Source organism: Halichoerus grypus, chromosome 12 (genome assembly GCF_964656455.1).
Source record: "Halichoerus grypus chromosome 12, mHalGry1.hap1.1, whole genome shotgun sequence".
NCBI lineage: Eukaryota > Metazoa > Chordata > Mammalia > Carnivora > Phocidae > Halichoerus > Halichoerus grypus.
In genome coordinates, this window is record NC_135723.1 from 29,778,395 (window position 1) to 29,801,658 (window position 23,264).

Sequence of the window (23,264 nt, forward strand, 5' to 3'; positions counted from 1 at the left end):
AATTATGGAGTCAGAAAGATGAGGGACTATGAGAGACACAGCACTGTTTTTAAAAAGGCTAATAAGGCCCAGGGTGAAATTTTATACACAGAGGAGATATAATGTTACTGATTATAAAGAAAAAGCTCTGAATCACACCTAAAATATTTCACATCCTTTAACTTTTCTAGGAGTACCTTATTAAAATGCAGCCAGCCCTGGAAAGTAATTTATTATGCTAGTTTTCTGACTTGGTGAGATATTCACAAGGATTTATGAAATTCCTCCATCTCCCAGATTGGGGTGACATGGAATAGAACAATTTATGGGTGAGTCCTGAATTGTCTGACACTTTACAAAAAAGTCAGTTCTGCTCAAAGTGTTCTGTAATGAAGTTGGTAGAGGGTGGTTCTCAAAGCAGCCTGGAGGCAAGGAAAAGGCACCGGCTGCCTGACGGATGAGGAACCTCGGAACAGAGATCCTACAAGATCAAGTCTGGCTTAAATAGCAGGAGCAATGATTAACTTGATTTAATTCACTTAGCGTTCTGCATGGCTATTCACGGTAGTGTAATTCTGTGAGGCATGAAAAAAGATAATTTTGAGAAGCAGCTTTTCGAACTTTCCCTGAAAGCTGGCTTATTTGTTAGCTATTCCCCACAACTGCAAGTGTGGTTGCATGTGAGCAAACATTTCAATTTAGCGAGTAATAGGCTCAACTTTGGAAAAATATGAATTTCTCCTTCTTTCCTTATTCTCCCCACCTACTCCCTTCCCCACCTACCAACATTCCCATCGGAAGAAAGAGAGAAGGAGAAAATTTAAAACTAGTATCGACTTTTTAATTCTCTCAAGTAATGCTTCAATATTTTACCTCACATATACATTTATACACTATATGTAATTAAATAAATAAGACAGATGTAAAACTGAATTAATACTTGGAAGAAAAGGCTAATATGTGTTTGTATTATGTATTAAAACTTGGAATTCTAGTTTCAACCTAGATATGTGAAAAAAAAAAGCAACACAGAAATTCTCTAGACTTATATATAGTCCAATTAAATCTAATACAGCTTTATATATATTTCTGATAACTTATAATTGCTAATTTTAATTTATTTAGGTTATATATGAAGAGACACTCATGATTTAGAAATATAGTTTGTTTTTATTTTTAGTCTATTTTGCAGAATAGAGTGATCATCAAACATTTTTGGTCATCACCACAGACTTTTCACAGTGCAACGGTGCTAACAGACCTCAGAATAGAATCCAGTCTACAGGGTGTCTGAGTGGATCAGTTGGTTAAAGGGCCCACTCTTGATTTAGGCTAAGGTCATGATCTCAGTGTCCTGGGATCAAGCCCAGCTTTGCTCTGTGATCAGCAGGGAGTCTGCTGGAAGATTCTCTCTCTCCCTATCCCTCTGCCCCTCCCTCGCTCACACGCACATGCATTCTCTCTCTCTCAAAAAGAGATAAATCTTAAAAAAAATTTCCAGTCTTTACAGGTATCTGCTTAGGTCTTAGTGTTGAAAATATTTTAATGAGTTGTCCACACTTCAAAATAAGTACATGATAATCCCCACATTACATTTCTCTCTTAAAAATGGAAGATCTAAAGTAGAAATTTCTACAGAGCAAAAACTAGCTGTCATGGCAAGACAGAGGAAAATATTTTAAAGAAAAAAAAGAGAGGTATGCCTATTTAAATATGTAAAAGTGTATATATCAAATAACTGGGAAAAATATTTTTAAGTAAGTTGATCACAAAGTAATAATATATTTTATACACATATATATATCTTAAATATGTATAATAATATATTTTATATATATATATATATCTTGAAAATCTGTAAATAACCAGTAAGGAAAAGGCAAACACTAAAACTTAAAATTATAAATTATAGGGATATGATATTCCAAAAAATAAGCCCTAATTTTACAACTACATAAAATATTTAGTATTTATAGTAATGAAAGAATTTCAGGCAAAAATAACAAAAATAATTTTCCTTTTGTTGGCAAAGATTAAATACATTTATTTTATTCATTTACGTATTAGCATTAAATATTAACCATATGTTGTACCCACTATTATTAGCAAGAGTATGGCAAAATATACCCTCTCATGAACATGCACTGCTGGTTAAAGCACAGAATGCATAAACTTACTGGAGGGTAATTTTGCAATGTGCAAAAAAAATTTTATGTCCAAAAAAAAACCCCAAAATTATATCCTTGACCAGTAATTCTACTCAATATTCAAAGATGTTCGCAGTATTTACATATAAGATTTTTCATGTGAAGCATCACTTATAATAGCTAAAACCTGGATATAAACCAAACTTCTAACAATAGAGGATTGATGAAATAATATATAAAGGAATGCAGTGTGGCTATTAAAAGTAGTGTTATAAAAAGAAATTTAATGACATGGGAAAATGCTCATGGCAGTTTGCAAAGTGAAAAAAAAATGTTTTAGGGGACTATGTATACAATGATTTCATTCTGAAAAATAGTAAATAGATAAGATAGAAGAATAAACATCAAATTGTCACCAGCTATCTCTGGGTAATGTTCATGGGGGAGGAGATATTTACAGATGACTTCCGTGTAATTTGCAAACTTTCTACAATGAGCACTTTGTTTTGCTTTTAGACGTTCTTTAAAAAAGAAGAAAGGAAGAATGTAATCATAGAACTTGGGCGATGGAAGATCCTTGAAGTCTATGTCATGTCTCCATTGACAAGGTTGTGTGCCTCTGGGGTTAAGATGACAAACACAACCCAGGCTGCCCACATCCTGTGCGTTCTTTTGCCTGGACTGAGCTGTTGTCTCTACTCTTTATAGTCAGGACTAAGGACATTTCTTTAGTGACTTTCTTTTGAATAATATTCTAAGCAGAAACAAAATACTATGGAATAGCTTCCTGTCACTATTTCCTTTCTTTGGACTAAACTGGAGACTGTGGTCAAGAAAGGGGAATAGTTCTCTTTTGTTTCCTCATCTTCCACTCCCTCCCCACCCCAATTAGCTAACTTTCATTATGGTAAATAATTCACTATTTTTCAGTTATATAGTACCTTTGTGTAAAGGGACAGTCTTTCCAAACACTTGTTAATCCTAAAAACACTCTTGGGAAGTAGGTAAAAATTACTAGAGAGAAGGGAGGAGAGAGGGGAATGCCAAAGGTAATAAAAGAGGTCAATAAAACCACACACTTGTCTCAGTTTTCTGTCGGCTGAAATCTATGCAACGCTATAAACTGAGGATCTCTATTATGAGGATAGTGTAGAGAGAAGTGATTTGAGGGGGACAGTTTGAGGGATAAGGTTTTCAGAACTTATACGTAGAGATGATGGACTCTGAAAAACAAACTGAGGGTTCTAGAGGGGAGGGGGGTGGGGGGATGGGTTAGCCTGGTGATGGGTATTAAAGAGGGCACGCTCTGCATGGAGCACTGGGTGTTATACACAAACAATGAATCATGGAACACTACATCAAAAACTAATGATGTAATGTATGGTGATTAACATAACAATAAAAATTAATTAAAAAAAAAAGAACTCTAGGCAGTTCTTTCCAGAGTGTGAAGTACCAACAGGGGTTGCGGGGGGGGGAGGGGATGGGACTTTGACGTAAGGAGGGGTCAGGTTATGGAAAGCTTTGTGTGACAAGCGTGCCTGGGTGGCTCAGTCAGTTAAGCGTCTGACTCTTAGTTTCAGCTCAGGTCATTATCTCAGGGTCCTGAGAACGAGCCCCTCATTGGGTTCCTCTCTCACTGTGGAGTCTGCTTGTCCCTCTCTCTCTGTTCCCCGCCCCACTCACGCTCTCTGTCTCTAAAATAAATAAATAAAATCTTAAAAAAAAAAAAGAACTTATACGTAGAGTTCAGGCCTTTATGTGTAGATCACAGTGCTGTGTAAGAGCACCGATTATGGGGCAAGACTTCTGGATTCAATTTCTGGCTTCATTATTTACTAGATATGTGATACTGGGCAAGCCATTTAATTTTTCTGGCCTCAGTCTTCTCATCTACAAAATGAGGAATAATAATAAAATCTAGCCTGTAATATCGTTATAAGGATTAAACGAGATTATAAAGCACTGGAAGCTGTTCCTGGAACAGGGTAAGTGCTATAAAAGTGTTAGCCATTCTTAGTAATACTAAAATATACTATTATTTTAAAGTGACAGATTAAAAAGAAGGAGACAGAGAACTGTATTATCCCTACATGATTCAACATCAAACTTTACAGTTTGCAGTGAAAAGAGAAAAGCTCCCCATATCTCTAATCCTGAGCTGGCAGTAGGTGTGCTTAAAGGTTAAAGGTGATTAGTAGCTCCCAAATACAAATGAATTGCAAGAATAGGTTCCATATACTCGGTCCTACAGGCTCCAGGATACCACCTCCAGAAAAGTTTATCACCCTTTGCTTTAACTTAATCAGAGGGGCAACTGAGTTACTATATAACCAGATTTAGTGAACATACTGAAATGAGAACACTGTCACAATTAAAACCTCCACTGATGGTTTGACCTTGAGTGTTTATCCCTCATCTACTCCATGGGAACATGGGCATTAGTTTATTGGATGAAATTTAAACCACCTTTTCCTACTTGCCTCCTTTTTAAACAGTCAATACTGGTAAAACACAAAATATTGAAGTGTTCACGCTGTTTATGGCATGTTTGTACTGTTATTAAAATAATTTTGAAAACTCTCATAACCAATGCACCTTTTTTTTCCCCACAAGTCCAAAAAAGTATTGAGGATTTGCAGACCTGAGCACCTGCTCAGTTAAGATATTGAACAGGGTGAAGAGATTAGAGACATGGGAGGAAGAAGAATATATTATAGAATAGTTTGATCTTTTTCATTTCAAGTAAAATAAATGTAAAAACTGTTTTCTGTTGCTTTTGATGCTAATACCCTCTGATATATTTCTGTTAACATAAATGTGCTTGAAAAGATAACATTTAATACTGAAAGAAAACAAAATAGGGCATAATCAAAAGTTTCTTTTTTGATCATTTTGTTACTATGTATTAAAAGCTCCATGATAGTAGAAACTGTATCCTTTCATACACATATTTATTTACATATTTAGGTTCTTAATAAATATTTGTTGAATAAATACATACATGAACAAATGGGTGAGCAAACCAGCTGTCTCAAATTCTTAGTTTCCTAAACCTTCCCTCAATTATATGAGGCATCATGTGTCACATTGTTTTATTTTTATCACATTGATAAAGTGAGAATTTTTGTATCTAATTATGCTTTCCTATAACACACACTCTTTGTTGTTTTTAAATATAAAGGCATTGCTCAGCTTAATACCCCTGGGTTACTGTGTTTACAGCAACATTAGAGAATGTTGCAAAAGACGCCTCAAGATACCCATGTTTCTGAAAAGTTTTGAACCTCTTTTCATCTTCAGTTACATTCAGGAAGTAATTTACTTTGCCAAAGAAAAAAAAAAAGAGAGAGAGAGAGAGAGAGAGAAAGCAATTCTCCCTATCACCACAGTGCAAGAAGTCAGGGCAGAACACAGAGCATCTGGAGATGAGGAGAAGAGGCAGAAAGAACCACAACACTCTTCAGTCATTACTGGAGATAAAACAGACAACACAATGTGGGGGAGAATGCAGGACAACTTGGACAATGTGAAAGCAATTCAGACAGGATGCCTCCAAAGCAATTAAGTTGGTTGCGTGTATCTATAGGTTTTCTCTGACCCTTAAGGCAGCTTAAACCAGAAGTTTCTATTAGAACCCCATTATTTATCCTTTATAAGTTATTTCATGTAATTATGCTTAAGCGAATTTTAGAGTAAATTATTGCTAGTTCTTATTCCAGAATGTTATGTCATTCATTTGCACCCAATTGTTCTTATTATCTCTATGATGTCGACTCTTGAATTTTTTCTTCTGGATGCTGTAAGTTTAATTTTAATCCAAATTAACTTAAATATCACTCATATGTTTGTGATGCTAAAATACTCATGATTTTGTGTGCATTTGCAAAATACAGGCATATAAATGAAAAATATACAATCCTATAAGTATATTTTCTGATGATTTATTTTTTAATATTTTAAGTGCATTTCTGAGATTTGTGTGAAGAAAATAATAATATCCAGAATTAACACTTTAGAAAGTCTAGTATTTCTAAATTTCTGCAGTCAAATGCTCTACCCCTGAGTTATACCCCCACATACACAGTATTTCTAAATTTCTGAGGATAATGGCATTCCTTTTGGCAAGACAGAAATATTTTATATCTTCTTAATCTTTACACAGAATGTTTATGCAGTCTTAAAAATAATACACCAATGCCATTAATTCAATAAAAACCAATATAAATATTTATTATCATATCAGTACCAGTTTAACAAAGATATTTTTAAAGTCTCATACTTACATTGGCATCTTTCCCAGCTAATTTACATAATTCCACTCGTTCCTTTGCAGCGGACCAATAAATCTGTAAAACATTTCAAAGTGTGTCAGCAGAATCTGAATATCTAAAACACCCTACAATTCTAATTAGGAAAATGAGTGTGTTGAATTAAAGAGTGGGTATCAGGTTAAAACTATGTTAGATATGACGTAACACTTTTGAGATTTAGATATTTTCCAAAGCCACGCTAAAAAAATTTCTAAGAAAAACTATAGAACCATTCATTTGTATATTTCAGTCTTCTAATTTCTTTTTAAATGTATTTAATAATAGATAAATTATGTTGAGAAGGTCATAAATTCTTATCGTGACGTTGATAGAATTTCAGAATAGCATTTGCTTAAGCAAGAGATTCTATTTACACTGTTTTTCTGTACTTACTCAGAGTGGTGGGGCATTATAAATGTGTGCAGGGGAGTGTGTGAAAGAGCACTTTGTTACAAGCATAAGTTATCACCCCAAGTCAAAGACCAGTGTGGATTTGCTGACAAATTTAACATGTATAGAGCTCAGATGCATCTGTCACTTAGTTAAACATTTTTTAATGTATTATCTTATTTAAATCTCACAATGACCCCATGAGATGGCTGTATTTACTCTCCCCATTTTCACTTCAGAAAACTCATTCATACAGCCATTAAGTAACATGTCAAGTAACATGCCACAAACATAGTCACCGGCAAAGCCAAAATATGACCCAAGTCTCTCTGAAGTAAGGGGTCTCAATCACCACATAGTAATTATTATTTGGGCAAATGATTAAGGATAAGGGCAGCAAATCCCTTGGTTGGTAGCTTTTAATCATGTTTTAACTGTCTTGAATTTATCACACAGGTTTTTCTTTTGTTTTTAACAAAGTTTAGCAACCCTTTCAAGAAGGTTTTGCAAAATAAGATTCAGTTACTTTACTCCATTAGCTTAAAGAAAGAAACGCTCTCTGCTAAGCTACAGGCAAGAAGAAACAAGAGTTAGTTCTGAGTTGCTTATAATATATGTTCCAAGAGTTCCTGACAAACTTTGATTATATTTCTCACCAATGTTAGCAGAAAATGTCTTAATAGGGTGAGGAAAAAGGAAAATATCCTGAGGGAATGCACTGAAAGAGTCTTGTTAAACCTGGAATTCACAAATGACTTAGAAGTCACCAATATTTATATGGATTATCTTCATAGTAAAATTTTAGGGCTTTATGTCTCTGAATAATAGAGACATAGAGAAGAATAGAGAATACCACTCAAACTCTCTTAATAGACAAATTCAATAAAATTACTATGATTTTTAAATGAAGCAAGGTTGTTCATTCAGAGCACATTTTAACAGGCTGCAAATTATAGTCCAAAGATGTATCTACGCAGGTTGGTAGAGCCAGCAGTAGGCTCAAGTGATGAGCTAACATTGATGTGGTTCGCAATAAGGACCTAAAGATGCCATTTATTCAAAAATGGCTTAAATCATGGCAATTATACTTTCATACAATTTTGAAAATTAGCCAGCCATAGAATATAAATAGACTACAGCAATAAAAAATAGTATGGGTGGATCTTAGCAATTTGTTATTAGGTAAAAAAGTACAGTCCCCCAAATTACAAACAGAACGATCCCCTCAGAATAATGTTAAAAATAAAACTAAAATAAAATAGACACTTTTAAGGTATATGAGTAGATGGAATAAGTAAAAAGAAGAACAAGAGAGTAATGAATATGGGATTCAGAATGATGGTTGCCCCAGATTGGAAAAAAGAAGGCTTAAATTGTGGTAAGAAACAGTTTTTACCAGATCTTAGCTTTTGTTCTGGGTGTTGCCTTTTTCAGGTATTTGATGCACAATTTAAAACAACTGAGTAATGCAGATTAGTAAATAAATTAATCAAAATGGGCCATGCATAGGCTGATGGACAATAGTCAATCATCAACCCAGAATCACGAGGTCCTAAATAAATGAATGAAGAGGAAACATAGAACACCACAGCTGGTGGGAAAGTTGAAAGTTTCTTCCAGTTGCTTTTTTTTTTTTTTTTAAGATTTTATTTATTTATTTATTTATTTATTTATTTTTAAAGATTTTATTTATTATTTGACAGAGAGAGACACAGTGAAAGAGGGAACACAAGCAGGGGGAGTAGGAGAGGGAGAAGCAGGCTTCCCACAGAGCAGGGAGCCCGATGCGGGGCTCGATCCCAGGACCCTGGGATCATGACCTGAGCCGAAAGCAGACGCTTAATGACTGAGCCACCCAGGCGCCCCAAGATTTTATTTATTTATTCATGAGAGACAGAGAGAGAGGCAGAGGCAGAGGAAGAAGCAGGCTCCCTGCGGAGCAGGGAAGCCCGATGCGGGACTCAATCCCATGACCCTGGGATCAAGAACTGAGCTGAAGGCAGAGGCTTAACCGACTGAGCCACCCAGGCGTCCCTCTTCCAGTTGCTTTTTAATTGTTTGTTTGCTTATTTTTAACCATTAGTAGCAAAAACACTGAAGCCAGTGTCCTTTTTCTCTCCTATAAAAATGTCATCTTGAATTCATGGTAGTTTGCTTCTGATTTGGGTTTGTGAACTCAAAGCACCCTCTCTCAAGGTATTTTTTTTTCTTGATGATTCATTTTTATTATTATTTTTAATTGTGATAAAGTAGACATAACATAAAATTTACCATCTTAGGCATTTTTATAGTTCAATATTGTCAAGTATATTCACTTTGTGCCACCAATCTCCAGAATTCTTTCATCATGCAAAACTCTAACTCTATACTTGCTGATTCTTGAATATTATAGTAATTTTACAAAGGACAACCTTGTATCACTGGACTGAAAATGAAGGGTATGCAGAATACATATCCATGATCTGTCAGTTTAACTTTTAGCTCATTTTACTTGGTCTCTAGTCTAGATTAATACTTCTTTGAGTCTTTTCAATATGTCAGATGCTATTCTTTTCTGTTTTTTATGATGATAAGTTTCAATCACATTTCAGAATTAAATTTAGAACAAATAGTTATAGATATTTGTTCTGATCTAAATATCTTATTGGTATGAATTCTATAAAAAAAGAAAAGGAAAATACAGAATTCTTCTATATTAAGTAAATAAGATTTAAAGAGGAGGAAGATTATCACAGGGTTCTATTTTTTTTTTTTTTTAACCTTGAACCAGCTTATTGGGTGATGAGTTAAAGCAAATCATGAGCTAAATGTTTCTAAAATGGATTTTCAATACATTTGTAGAGGCTTCAGAAAGGAGGGAGTTACTTAAAGAGTGATGAAACGTGGAAGCAATTTTTATGTCTTCTTTGAAATCTAAATGAAAGTTCCAAAGTTAGCACAGAGTAGGTATTGTTCATTAGTTATTTGTTCATTACACACATAATTTACAAAGGGCTCTCTGTATGTCTGGCAAGGTGTGGCACTGAGTTAGGAAGGTAGTTCTGTAAAGAGATAAGGTAACTGCATAGAGATACGAACTGAGCAGAGAGCTCAGAGGACAGAGCCACCGTGCTCAGGGAGCACTAAAGGGCCCCGAGCGGCTGACCAACATACAGAGCCCGACTTTCCACTGTTTTCAATTACTTGCTCTTAATAGTTTTGACTCTAATTTTTTCTTAAGAACTTAACACTAAAAATAGTAGTTGCAGATTCCTTTCTTCTCTTTGCAAAGGAATACAAATCTCTAAAAGATGTTTTAATGGTTTTGTTGTACATTTTCAGCTATTAATTGTAAGTCATATAATTCTAAGTTGAATTGATTGTTCAGTCACATAATTGTAAAGTGAAGCGTGTCATCGTAGTTAATGAAGCAATAAAACTAAAATTACAAGCATCAGAGAATCAGGTTTTTGATTAGTGGGTAAGTGTTCTGAAAAGATACCCAAGCACTGAGAATTTGTTGAGCACCAGAAACCAATTTTAATAAATCTTCTAATCTCTGTTTATAGAGGATATTTTTTTCCCAAAATGTTATCTCACTGTTCATCATTTATCTTCAATACCATAATGTCTAGACCCGGTTAAAAATAGAAATTATCCTTTAATCATTATTATCGTACAGTAATTCTAAGATAGTATCACAAAGATAATTTAACTTCTTAAGATAACATAAGCCTTCAAAACAAAGATTCATTAAGATTATACACTGGCTTATTCTGACACAATGCTGTCAAGAATTCACAATCACAAATAGAATTACCTAATAACAACAACCTAGGAGATACCTGATTATCTTCCAGACCTGAAACATTTACTTAAAAGGGGGAAAAAAAGAATCATTGTAGTTGTGCCAATATTTAAAAGCTATCATTTTAATTATGATTTATAGTGGGATTTTCTTTTACTTACCACCTAGTCATTAGAATAAAGCGTCTTTTAAAAAATACTCCTTTTAATTCTTTGTTGGTAAAGAATTTAAAGAAGCAAAATTTCACTTAATTCAATCTAAAAATATAATCAAGCAAAACAATAAGTAAAAACAACAAAAAACCTCATACTTATATGGGGTTGGCAGAAATATGTTCAAGTGATAGTTTGTTTTTCAATGTTTTGAGGTGGCATATATGTGACATATAAATCACTATCTCTATCTCTCTATATAAAAGTTTTCCACCATTTTCATGTTTTTCTACTCAAATTGTGTGTGCACATGTGTGTGTATATATGCACATGTGCATGGTGTGTATGCATGTGCATATATGTGTACCTTTGCAAAGATGATACAAATATTCAATCCATATTATTAGTTTTTTTAATTTTTTTAAGCTTTTATTTATTTATTTGGAGAGAGAGAGAGATGGAGAGAGAGAGCCTAAACTGGGGGAGGAGCAGAGGGGCAAGCAGACTCCCTGCTCGGCAGGGAGCCCGTTGTGGGGTTTGATCCCAGGACTCTGAGATCATGACCTAAGCCAAAGTCAGACGGTTAACCGACTGAGCCACCCAGGTGCCCTCCATATTGTTTTTAAAAAAACAGTAAGGGTAAAAATACATACATGTATATATATATATATATTTTTTTTTTCTTTCAGAGTTATAGAATATAGATTACCAGTATAAGAGATCATTCTAATGAAATGAAAATTGTGCTCAGTGTCACTTTACATATGCTCAGCTGTTATAAAGTTATATTTTAAACACATTTTTAAAAGAGATTTAATATTAATTTCCTTATGAAAATATAATGGGAGCTGCATGCATTTAAAAATAGAACCTATGATCTGATTATCTTATATTGATTTTATTTGCTTATCTCTATCCAAAATCCAAAATATCTTTTGTTTGTTTGTTCTCTGAAGCAATTTTACTTCCCTTTGAATACAAACAGGTTAGAAAAACTCACAAGTAAATACTGCAATGTCTCTAACAATTATTGTTTCATTCATAATTTATAAAACTCATTAACAGTTATCACTCAGTAAGGTGAAAATGTCAGGCACTTTATTTTTAATTATTTAATCTTAGGCAAGTTACAGAAACATTCAAATAATGATAAGGCCTGTAACGACATCTTAAGGAAATTCTAATTATATCTGCTCTTTGTTACATCTTTGGAGAAGCAATTTAATTGACTCAAGTTAGCCAGTCCAAGGTCAGTCAAATGGCCCTTGGCCTAATTCAGAGATGCCAAAACTGAAAGGAATACATAGAAGGGAAAGTTACAACTTGTTCATAAAACCTAATTAAGGACAAAAATTCAGAGCCCTAAAAATGCAGATGGACATCTCTATCAAATAACAGGATTCAAGTATTTGAATGGTTGTGAAAAAAAGTTGGGAAAATGTTGGTCTAAATGCCATATGGTAGAGGATTTGAATAACCAAGGGAGCAAAGACTGCCTTGGGTTCCAGGAATAGAGAGGGGAAGGAGATCTGAGCTCAAAGAATGAAGTACTGAAAAATAAGGGTAACAGCACCAAAAATAGAGCTTGCATAATTGAAACTGGCTGGTGGGGGCGGGGGGGGAGGGCAATGGGGTGGGAGGGGGAGAGTGTTATGGATGGGAGTTTGAACTCTTAAGTTTGGGTATGATCTGCCCATGTAGCTTCCTGCATGAAGTCTTGGGTGAGAACTGTCTCTCCCTTTCCTTTTTTCAGGACTCAGCTCAAAGCCTCTTTCACATTTAGCCTTCTTCCACCCAATGTCTCTGAATGCTAATCCACTTGTGTTTATCATATCCATCTGCTACTTTCCTTTTGCAAGTAAATTTAGTTTGGGACCCTTTCCTGGGTGTAACGATCAATGAAATGCAATGGAATTAGAATACTAAATTTGAGTACCTAGTTCACTGCTCATGAGCAGCTAATGCAGTGCTTTCAAATATTATCTCAATACTATCCTCAGAATGAATCCGTTCTACTTGGAATATATCTGACCTCCTCTGGATGGTCCTTTCTTATAAAAGTCCATTTTAATATCACTTCCCCGGAAAAGCCTTCTCTGAAGACCAGCCAAAGGAGTGTTTTCATCTTGCCATTTGCAGTGACGCGGATGGAGCTAGAAAGTATTACGCTAAGCGAAATAAGTCAGTCAAAGACAAATACCATATAATTCTACTCACATGTGGAATTTAAGAAACAAAACAAACAAGCATACGGGAAAAAAGAGAGAGAGGCAAACAAAGAAACAGTGTTCACGATAGAGAACAAACTGATGGTTATCAGAGGGGAGGTGGGCAGGGGATGGGTGAAATAGGTGGTGGGGATTAAGGAGGGCACTTGCTATGATGAGCACTGGGTGTTGTATGGAAGTGTTGAATTAGTATATCATACACCTGAAACTAATATTACACTCTATGTTAACTAACTGGAATTTAAATTGAAACTTAAAATGAATGAATGAATGAATGAATGAATGAAGACAGGTTTTTTCCCCAGGATTACCACCACAGTTTTTAACAATACTTAAGTGATATTTTCTTTTTTGTTTCCTTTTTTCTTCTCCATCAAACACTCCCTTTAGAAACTGGAGGCACCATGAGAACAGAGACCTAACCAGTTTTATTCTCCCCTGGATGCCCAGCATCTGGAAGAGTGCTAGAGATGTCATAGGAGCTTAATAATCACATATTGCATGAAAGTGAGAGGAATGCTAGTGTATCGTGATACCTAAAAGCAGTTTTAAGAAATCCACAGAGGGATTGGTAATTTTGAATTTGTGGTGCAGTCACATGTGAATGGAAGTGCAATTATGCTTGTGGATAGATTTTATCATTCTGTACAACATATAGGTCACAGTGTTCATTATCTTCCTAAGCGTACGACTTAAATATATGACTCACTGAAGCCTCGTGACTACCGATCTTGAGTGACAAGGAGCATTGCTTCTACTTCCCCCCCTCTTTAGTACCTGGCTCAGTATCACATGCGTAGTAAGCACTCAATAATTATTGAAAAGTGATCTGCAAAGTTTCGCTTAAAATTAGAGACAGAAAAGGAGTTCTTGTCAGAGTTCTGGCAGAAGTCTGACAACATCCTGACAGTCCGTTACAGGGACCAGATGGGACCTGCACATCAGCACCCAGGCTGGGGGGCCAGCACACCCATGAACGAGGCGATTGTTTTACCTCTGTGGTTACTAGACAGCATGTGCCCCACAGGAACAGATTAATCACCAGCACACTAAGCAGGGTGCCGTATCACAAAAGTTAATTTATTGGGATGTTCACAGGGTTTCCAATGTTTGTATTTTCTTAATTTCAAATATTCACTAGGAATAAAAAACGTGGCAATTCTCTTTTATCAATAACTTTGATTTTAAATGAGAAGTTATTTATTCTGAGACTTTCTCCCTAAATAATTGATTTACAGGGTAAAGCATTAGAGGGGAATGTCTTATGCAGCCATGATATGAGTTAATAGAACTGGAGTCAGAAGGTCATTCAGACGTCGTATAAAAGCATTTCTGCTTATACTCAGTATAAAGCAAGCAAGTACAGGATCCTCATGTATGAAAACCCTCTTGTTTTAGATTTCCTTGAGGAAAGGGAAATAACAAAGCGCTTTTCAGGCATGCTATGCAGAGAAGGGTGTTTAAATATTCCACTAAAAAATTATTGCATTTAAAATTACAAACTCATTTAGCTTGGTTATTTTCTTAATATAAGTGCTTAAAAACAGGGGTACAGTAATGAACTTTAAGTAACTTAATCTTCACAATCACATACTGAGTTGATGTTAAATAAGGAGAAAAATAGTACAAAAATTGCATTATGATTTTTAAGTCGAACAAAAATAACTGTCACATTTATAAACATGGAATTACTTTACTAACATTCTGCTAAAAACAATACAAAACAAAAAACAATCTTCTTGAAGTGTCCAAGTTCTAGCTTAAGTGTGTTGTGTTTATGTTTGTCCACTGTTTTTTTTTTTAAATAATTCCAATTATTTTGTGGTTAAATAACCAGCAGAGTCAAGTTCTCAAGCAAATGTGGGGACCTAAGTTTTAGCAAGGCAAAACCAAGTTGTGTCAACTTATTCCACAAAACTATGGGGTTATCTTAGGTAGGCTGTGTAATGTATATATTGCTTTTGTACAATGCTTTTTCATTTTAAAATCCATAGGAAAACTTCCTTCCCCCCAAAAGATATTTAGTATTTTTTATATTAAAAACAAACATAAATTACTTTAAACAGAAAAATTTTAAGTATTATACTGCTTCTTCCTTGAATGCTATAAGGTTAACTAATAGATTTTAAGTTTTTGGTGGGGCTCATTAAAAGATCTTACCTAACACAGTAATGCTTTGAACATTTTATTTTATTTTATTTTTTAATATTTTTAAAAAGATTTTTATTTATTTGAGGGAGAGAGAGAGGGAGAGAGCACGAGCAGGGGGAAGGGGTAGAGGGAGAGGGAGAAGCAGGCTCCCAGAGAGCAGGGTCCTGGGAACACGACCTGAGCCAAAGGCAGACCCTTAACCAACTGAGCCACCCAGGCGTCCCTGAACATTTTATATATAATATTTAATTTTGACACAAATGAGTTTCATGGGAAATGATTTTTAATTAGTTAAAAAGGAACAAAGATGTTAAATATTATCTCAAAATGAAAGTAAACTATTTGAAGATCAATTTCAAAGATCATTGAAAAATGGAATCAGATTGTAACAGAAATCTATGGAAAAGCATGGGAAATAAGATGTAAAACAGCATATGTTCTGTTTGAGTCTATTAATAGTCAAAAGGTAAATACTACTACTAAGAACATTAACATTTTTCTTTTGGTTGCCTCCATGGTTCTAATTTGTATACTTCAGGAATGATATATAATGAGGATGCCCATTAAATTTGGAGGTAAAACAACATCCTTTTGAGGTCTCATTTTATGGCTTTGGTAGTAAGGCAAAATGTTAAAAGGGAAGTTTTAGCTGAGTAAAAATCCAAAAATGAGATGCTAGGTCAAGAAGCAAAAACTTTCTATTAGGCGGCCAAGAATCCTAAGGATAATTTCACCCATGTTCAGCTATAAATACATGGAAACTGGAGATTGGAAAGTTTTTTCCTTTCCCTAGAGAAGGATATTTCACCTGAGACAGTTCTATAATGTGTCCTACAACCCCCAAGGTGAGGAGTAGGTGCCAGGAAGGGAGCTTTGACGGGACCTCAAGAAGTACCTGCTGCTGAACATGCGGTTGGTGGAACATTTTAGACGAATGTCTAAAGGTGAGAGAGAGACTGACAAGCTTCAGGGAAGACAGAGACCAGACTCAGTGGCTATACTGACATCAGCCTGAACTTCTAGAGTGTGTCCAGGAAAAGACGCATGATGGTTTTCTATGGAACAGATGGGAGCCATGCTCGCTCAAAAATGGGATGGCATGAGGTCACCTTAGGTCCTGTTCAAGAATGTTGAGTGAAAAGACTTCATAATATCTAGTCAAAGTGCAATCCATCAGAGGGTAAAAAATGGGAGCATACCAGTCAGAGAGGAAATGTAGTCACACTTATCCAGAGAACTGCAAGGGAAAGAACTCCAGAAAGAGGAAATTCCCCCCAAAACTCACTAAGAATGACTTGGAAAGAAAAGTCACCTTTAAACATCTGACAAGGCCAGAAAGTTGAGAAGTGAGGTCCCTCTGACAATGACAGTAGAGTAGACACTTGTCCAAACCCCTCTCCTCCTCCCTTCTCCTGATTTGACTAGAGGGGTCATAAACTATGTTTAATAAGCTTCAAGAAGAGGAGGAGTGCTAGATAGGGACAAAGGGAAGTCTCTGAACATCTCCCTGCCCGGAGCCTTTCCTCACATGGCTTGTCCAAACAGGGAAAGGTAGAAGGAACAGAGGTTGAAAGTTTTATTACATCAGACCGGACCTTTTAACTGTTGGATGACAACCACCTGTACTACCCGAGAGTGACCTCGAAAACCATGGTTGCCTGCTGGAGTTACCAAACAGATCCAGAGAAGGCTTCCACAGAATAGACTGAAAGGAATTGTGGGAGGTAAAATAAAGTTGTTTATGATTACACTCCATTAGTTGACATACCAGTCACTGTTAGGTTAGTAGGTAAAATAAATAATAACTGTAGTCTCAGAGTAAGTTTATTTCTCATTAATCTACTTGTCTGCCTTTATAGCCCACTTGAAAAAGGAAAAAAAAAAAAAGAGAGAGAGAGAAAGAGAGAGAGAAAAAAAAAAGCAAAGGAAACCAAGAAACAAATCCTTGAATAATATGAATACAAAAGCAGTACTTAGTCTAATAAATCATCCCCTTTGTGACCTGTTTGCTTACATCCTGGTTTAGAGACTCACTCCACCCATGCATGGTTTGAACTGCTTCCAAAGTGAGTAACATTTTCAGATGGAAGGATCCCAACAATTCATTAACTCAGAAGTCCAACTAACTAACATAACCAAACAGAGTACTGGAGATATATATATATATATATATATATATATATTTACTGTTAACTATGACTACATTAAAAAAATGAGAGAGAGACAGAAGGAGGAGAGAGGGAGAGATTTTCAGCTTATATATATAACTCCTGGAGTTTACATAGAGAGAGCTCTGGATTTTATATGGATTATTACTAGGATAGCTTAAGCCTGGTTGGGGTAGAGAATGTTCATTTGTAGTCAAAGTGCCAGATGCCACGTAGTTAAGAATCATTTGTTTAGAAACCATAGGGCCTTAAATTATCTAGTACAAATGTCAAAAACTCATTATTATTATGTGCACATGAACAGGTTTCTGATGCATCACTTATAAATTAATGATAAATGGATGTAAATGTCCGTCCACCATTGACCATCTTTCTTGAGGACTATTAAAATTATTTTTTCATTACTTCCTCTGACTCTAGAGATGGTGTAGGATGTTAAGGGCTAGGCCAGGGAAATCTAGTTTCTTTACCTTGAATTGTGAGAAATATACACATGGAAATATATACAGGGAAAACAACTTTACTCAGTTTCTCAAACATGTTTTTCCTCCATCCTAAATGAATAAGGAAACAATGGACTGCAAGTTCCAAATATAAATGCAAACTATTTTTTTTTTTTTTTTTATTTGAGAGAGAGAGAATGAGAGAGAACACATGAGAGGGAGGAGGGTCAGAGGGAGAAGCAGACTCCCTGCCGAGCAGGGAGCCCGATGCGGGACTCGATCCAGGGACTCCAGGATCATGACCTGAGCTGAAGGCAGTCGCCCAACCAACTGAGCCACCCAGGCGCCCCTAAATGCAAACTATTTTTAATCAACCAGTTAACAACAACCCAAATTTTACCCACCCATCTTGAACTAGTTCAAATCCCATGCACATATGACAACAGTAGACACTCAACTGATTTTTTTAACGAAAAAATGAAAAAGAAACATTGACTAAGTAGAACAAAAGAAGAAAAATATACAAAGTTCAGTCACTAAAAAGTATCCCTGGGGGTGCCTGGGTGGCGCAGTCCGTTAAGCATCCCACTCTTGGTTTTGACTCAGGCCTGATCTCAGGGTCGTGGGTTTGAGCCCCGCGTCGGGCTCTGCGCTTAGTGTGGAGTCAGCTTGAGTTTCTCTCTCCCTCTCTCTGTCGCCCGCTACTCTCACTCTCTCTCTCTGAAATAAATAAATCTTAAAAAAAAAAAAAGCCTTCCAAATTCTACTTCTACAAATGCATATAATTGGTTTCAACCCCAAAGACTGACAAAACCAAATCAAAGGAGCATTATTTGGGGTATAATTCTGCTAAGATATATATTCAAAGATGCTTAAGAGATACTTAGTTATTTGATTTAAAAAAATATATTCTCTGTACATTATTTAGTAGATAATGTTAATTACTGGTACTACAGAATAATTACGTAGTCTTTAATTCTTTGAGTTCAATTATAATCTTACTCTCTCCCAACAATGTCACCCCTCCAATTCTTACAATATTGAAGGAAGAAAACTTACAGAGTATCAGAAAATCTGAAGAGCTCTGCAGCAGACCAGAGTTCATAAAGCTTATACACATTAGAGAGTCACAGAGAACTTTTATAGTGGCAAATGAACTCTTACATAAGCAAGAAAAGTAAAGGTCAGCCGATTTTTTTATTTTCACCATGTAGGGTGGAGAAAAATAAATTACCTCAGGATGTTTACTTGTAATGAATACTTTCCAAGGCTATCTCTTGAAAGAAAAATAAATCCTCCCAGGTAAGTTCCTTGCAGAGCTAGCTAATCTTCATAATTCTCTCCAAATAGACAACATATACTCTTCTTGTTGACTGGAAGGAAACGTTTATGTTTGCCTCAGGTAGCCTAAGTTAATGAGAAAAAAGTGAGTCCCCTAAATAATTTTTTTCCAGAAAATCTGTTTTTTATTCCCTCTCTGTAAGTGTAGTGATCAATGTGAATGATCCTGAACATTTCTTCTGCCTAAGGTAATTGATTGATGTAAGCAAATCATGGTTACAGCACCCCTATTTTGAGTTCAAAAATTGGAATTGACATTTTCTGGCCAATGAGATGTGAGGGTTCAAGAAAGGTTTCCTTGCTGCTAAGAAAGAGACATAATAAATGATGATCTTTAATCCCTTTACATTTTCTTGTCTGAATGTGACCCCTGAAATTGTCACAGTCATCTTGCTACCAACCTAAGGATAATGCCAACAAAGAATGGCAGACAGAAGAGACAGAAATAACTGGGTCCTTGATAATGTCATTAAGCAGATGATATTCCATCTCTGTATCCATCCAAACTCTGGACATTATTCTTATTATAAAATATAATAAATTCCTTAAATTTTAGGGGTCTTTTATTCTAAGCATAATACATTGGTCTCACAATCAAGAGAGAAAAAGATAACAAAATTGCCAATTCAAAAAAAAAAATGAAGAAACGTATTCTGTAGTGTCTTTTGCCAATTCAAAAAAAAAATGAAGAAATGTATTCTGTAGTGTCTTTTATGTGTAAGACACTGTACTATGTGCTAAAGGAGAATCAGAAGTGCATGGAAAATAGCTCACTCCCCATTCAAAGATGGTATAATTTGGATGGGGAATAAATTTATTTATGCCAATGAATAATGATAATTCTATCAAGTAGGACAACTGACATTGATATTAAAATATATAATGTTCTAGTAAACAAAAAGAATTGTCACATCCCCTAACATAACAGGGAGCCTTGGGGAGCAAAAGGCAATAAAAGGGTAAAATTTGGTAACTGCCTTCGAGAATTCAGAGAGTGAGATGAGCAAGAAAGTGAATGGCAATTTCAGGAAGCTTTAGCAAAGGCACAAAGCTAGAACGGAATTTATTTTGAAAGGAACTAACAGAGCAGACTGAGTAAAAGAATGAGAGAGAGGAAGGGAGGGAAGCAGAAAATAAAGTGCAAGTGAGGGAATAAAAGAACAGTGGATAAAAATAAGACTGGAAACAGGGAAAGCCTTAGAAGTTAATAGAAATCTGGAGTTCATTCAACTTCATTGGAAATCAAGAACTCCAGAAGTGTATAAACAGAGAAGAAATATGGTCAGATTTTTATTTGTTTTAAGAGATAACACTGATGGTCATGGTGAATGGATTAGATAGGGAGAAAAATGGAGATTCCCTTTTATAAGATAAACTCAGTTGAATAATGGTATTATCACTTACACTACAGGGAAATATTGAAATGCTTGCCACCTTATCAGTTTGGCCTGTCAGCTGAGGCTTTACTAGGTCTGCATCACAGCTCAGTTCTTTCTTTATCTAATACTACTTCCCCAGTGGCCCTCTCACACGTGTTGATCCCCAGAACACTCCCTTACAAATACCTCTAAACTAATCTGCCTCTCCTGGTTGGCTTCTGGGGGAATTTAACCTACAGCACAACAGTAAGAATGGTTCCAGATCCACGTCCTTCTCTTGGAATGGGATCACGTTGGGCTGGATCTGATTATTCCATTTTGGTCTAATGTTGGGAGAAGGAAATGTCCAATCAATGTGCATGTCTATCCTGAACCTGTCCCACAGAGGGATCCACAGAGTATACCCTAGCTGAAGAGAGAGGCCTTATGGACGAACAGTGGAAAAGCCTACTTGAAGTGAGAGGTATCCCATCCCATGTGTGCTTACCGTTGCCCCTAAGTCCATTAAATCCCTATAGAAATAGTCCTTTCCTTCAAGAAAAGATCAGAATCTTATCCCTCTACTATAAACAACAGTAAAACAAAACAAACAAAACAAAACAAAAACACCCCCAAAACACAAAACAAACCAGTTGGTGTACTTAAATTTTACTTTCCAGAGAGGAGAAATGTTCTGAAAGGTCTAATTTTTACTTTCTTCCTCTACAGTCACTTACTCAAAGCTTATTGAGCATATAACTGTACAATTCATTGTAGAAGAGTCAAAATTTCATTCGAACAGAGTAAAGATAATACGAAGGATATCTGCAAATATTTGTTACTGAATTCGTTTGGTTAAAGATGTTGCTATAATCCCGGTGATTCCACACTAAAGGCCTGTGGCAAATATGAAGTAATGATGGCCATTTTTCAATAGGCACATCCTTGTTTGTACAAACACTTTTAAGTAAACACATATCCTAAATTTTGACACTTCAATTGAATACTTTCTACAGATTTTTTTTTTAACTTGCCAGAGGAAAATATCCCCAACCAGTCACTCCTAACTCAATTACGTGTTGTAGATTGCTTTAAGTCTAGAGTGTACAAAGGACATCCTTCAGCCCCACAGAGTCCCAACATGTGTGGTTTCTTCCACAGAGAAGTTTGGATTTTTGCCGAAGGGGTAGAGCCAATGCAAACCACGTAGGTCTAAACACTGCTAAAGCACTCCATTTTGACACTTAAACTTGCTACTGTGGAGTACCTTTTAGCACTGGAGTGATTTATATAAATTTTCAATGTGGATACCTACATAAATATAAGTTATTTCCTTTGTATACATAACCTCTTCTTGAATTATACATTTTATAAAGACAAAGGAATATCAGTCGGGCAGAAAATCTCTAGCATAGACCTTAATTTTACAATGTGTTCAAATAACCATTTATTTCAATAGTATCATGAGGGAAATCAATATTTCATAAACATTTATTTTATTAAATATTAGCACATTTCAAGGATGGAATGCAGCCAAAGAGAGATTTGCTTAAAATAGTCACAGAAGGAAGTTATGTTATCAGAATTTATTTTAAGCAATGATCTAATACACTCATTTCAGATAAATGAACTTTTTCTTCTAATCCCTGAAGGCAGAGAATAGCACAAGGACAAATTCCCTTGAAAGTATGAATTGCTTTTTTCTATTACACTAAAACTGAGACATATTTGGAAAAATGCTTTGTTAGTTATGTAGCAGCTCTTAAAGCAAAAATGTGAATCTGACTAGGATTTTCTTTGGTGGCTTTCATAAAAGGAGTTTTCTCTTGATATATTTACTGATGAATGAGATATTACTTGATACCATCAATAGGCTCTCCGATACAAATATTTTTTAAAAAAATTACTAAGGAAAAAATATACCCTTAAAAATAAATGAAATGGAGCATGGAATGTTTTTCCATCTTTTTGTGTCTTCTTCAATTTCTTTCGTGAGCTTTTTGTAGTTCCTAGAGTATAGATCCTTTACCTCTTTGGTTAGGTTTATTCCAAGGTATCTTATGGTTTTTGGTGCTATTGTAAATGGAATCATTTCTCTAATTTCTCTTTCTACAGCTGCATTGTTAGTGTATAAGAAAGCAACTGATTTCTGTGCATTGATTTTCTATCCTGCGACATTACTGAATTGCTGTATAAGTTCTAGTAATTTGGGGGTGGAGTCTTTGGGTTTTCCACATAAAGTATCATATCATCTGTGAAAAGAGAGAGTTTGACTTCTTTGCCAATTTGAATACCTTTTATTTCTTTTTGTTGTCTGATTGCTGTTGCTAGGACTTCTAGTACTATGTGGAACAAGTGGCAAGAATGGGCATCCTTAATGTGTTCCTGATCTTAAGGGAAAGGCTCTCAGCTTTTCCCCGTTGAGGATATTTGCTGTGGGTTTTTCATAGATGGATTTTATGAACTTGAGGAATGTTCCCTCTATCCCTATACTCTGAAGAGTTTTAATCAGGAAAGGATGCTGTATTTTGTCAAATGCTTTTTCTGCATCAATTGAGAGGACCATATGTTTCTTCTCTCTCCTCTTATTAATGTGTTCTATCACATTGATTGATTTGCAAAAGTTGAACCACCCTTGCATCCTGGGGATAAATCCCACCTGGTCGTGGTGGATGATCCTTTTAATGTATTGTTGGATCCTATTAACTAGGATTTTGTTGAGCATTTTGGAATCCATATTCATCAGGGATATTGGTCTGAAATTCTCCTTTTTGATGGGGTCTTTGCCTGGTTTGGGGATTAAGGCA

General features: G+C 35.5%; 1 protein-coding gene across 3 annotated transcripts in view; it reads right to left on the reverse strand.

The window, feature by feature from the left end:
* The window catches only part of SEMA3D (semaphorin 3D), a 196,043-nt gene that overhangs the window by 80,143 nt on the left and 92,636 nt on the right, over positions 1–23,264 (reverse strand). For 2 of the 3 annotated variants that reach the window (XM_036105527.2, XM_036105526.2), the window contains exon 4: positions 6,413–6,475. In XM_036105527.2, the coding sequence (XP_035961420.2) occupies positions 6,413–6,475 (63 nt within the window). Of the gene's footprint in view, positions 1–6,412; positions 6,476–23,264 lie in introns of those variants that run through there. The other variant, XM_078060099.1, reaches the window with a different exon arrangement.